This window comes from Pundamilia nyererei, unplaced genomic scaffold, assembly GCF_000239375.1.
Source record: "Pundamilia nyererei isolate P.nyererei 1_Seehausen unplaced genomic scaffold, PunNye1.0 scaffold00314, whole genome shotgun sequence".
Lineage (NCBI taxonomy): Eukaryota > Metazoa > Chordata > Actinopteri > Cichliformes > Cichlidae > Pundamilia > Pundamilia nyererei.
The window spans coordinates 392,254-393,747 of NW_005187715.1; the positions used below are offsets into that span (position 1 = coordinate 392,254).

Here is a 1,494-nt window from a genome sequence, read left to right on the forward strand (position 1 = left end):
TGAGTAAGTTTTTTTTAATGTATTTGCTAAATAAAACACATTATGGTAGAAAAGAGAGGATGGATTATATGGATTATATGGATAGAAAGAGGGGACACTTTTTGGTAGCGTATAGTTTAAGGTAAATAATCATCCAAACGGTACAATTAATATATTGATATTAATATTATTATTTCCTCTACTTGTAGGCCTATCAGAAATAAGAAGCTTGCAGAACAGTGGAAGCTTTTACTTTGAAAGAGGTGACTCCTCCTACCCCTCCTGAGGATGGCAGGAGGGGCACTTTCTTAAAGGCGTAACTGTTTTTCGCAAAACACCGTGTGCTCTTAAAATCCGGAACTCGTGATCATCCACAGTGGTAGTTTACTCGCACCAGTGGGCTTTAACGGCAAACCGCAGCCGGCTCCACACATCGCGGAGGTATTATGCTCTTCAGGCTATGATATATCAGGAGTCATGGCGGGTTGGCACCGGGTAACTGCCTTCTGTGTCGGGCTTTTATTAATGCTGTTGTCGGCACCCAGCTCCGAGAAACCGGCGGGGAAATGTCTCGGCGAAAAGCCTCGTCCATCCCCAAAACCCCCGGTCGTCCTCAGTAAGTGTTTCCTTCATCAATTTATTCCTTAGTTTGTCTTCTGTTGCCAAATAGTTGCACAACTTGCTGTCGTCCGTCAGTTAGCTAATCGGCAGCTGGCGATTTCGAAAGGAGACCAAACTCCATTTAAAGGGGGTCAAATTTAAGTTCTCCTGATGTTTATCAGCCATCATGTTAACTTAAAAATAATTCTGTATTTATCATATTACTACTTGGCAAGTCTTCAATTCGGCTTCAACATATTACACATAAGTCAATTCATTTTGAACTTTTGTAAATGTTTGGCCTGTTGTTGTGGTTGTCATCAGCTGCCAAAACAGAGAAATCCTCGTGTGTGCATCTCGGTGTTCAAGACTCTCTTATGATCAGATAATATGACGTTTCATTATTTTAGCTGTGCTGTATCAAAATAAACTCTAAAACACGTTCCCACAATAAATGCAGAGTTAAAATTTGCTTTCAAGCGAGGCGTCCTTAAATTGTTGGCTTCTTGAACGAGGGTTGGTCCGATTTACATAAGAAATAAGAAATAGGCTATCTTCATCTATCTGAAAACAAAAAAAGACATATAGCTGTACTGCTGTGGACAAGTCTGACTGATTAACGTTATTTGAGGAAAGATTTAAACCTGCCAGCTGTGTCTGTGCCTGTGTTAAAGGGTAATCGTTTACAGCTCAGCCATCAGGTCATATGACAGAACGCGACTCTTCAGCTCAACAGCCAATCAGCTCCTCCAGACGCTGAGGGAGTCTCTCCTCATACCTTTCTGGGCCATGTAACCTTTAGGAGTGACTTTAAAATAAATAAGAATAAAAAACGAAATGGGTTTTACCTCAAAATCTCATTTTTCATTTCATGTTTTATACTTGTTTGGCTGTACTGTAGACTTTTCTTTTTTT

At 40.3% G+C, this 1,494-nt stretch overlaps 1 protein-coding gene across 1 annotated transcript in view; it reads left to right on the plus strand.

Moving 5' to 3' along the window:
* Window positions 1-254: 254 nt before the first annotated feature.
* The window catches only part of pla2g15 (phospholipase A2, group XV), a 10,610-nt gene continuing 9,370 nt past the window's right edge, over window positions 255-1,494 (plus strand). The window contains exon 1 of the mRNA XM_005751513.1: window positions 255-595. Within this exon, the coding sequence (XP_005751570.1) occupies window positions 457-595 (139 nt within the window). The 5' untranslated portion in view covers window positions 255-456. The remainder of the gene's footprint in view (window positions 596-1,494) is intronic.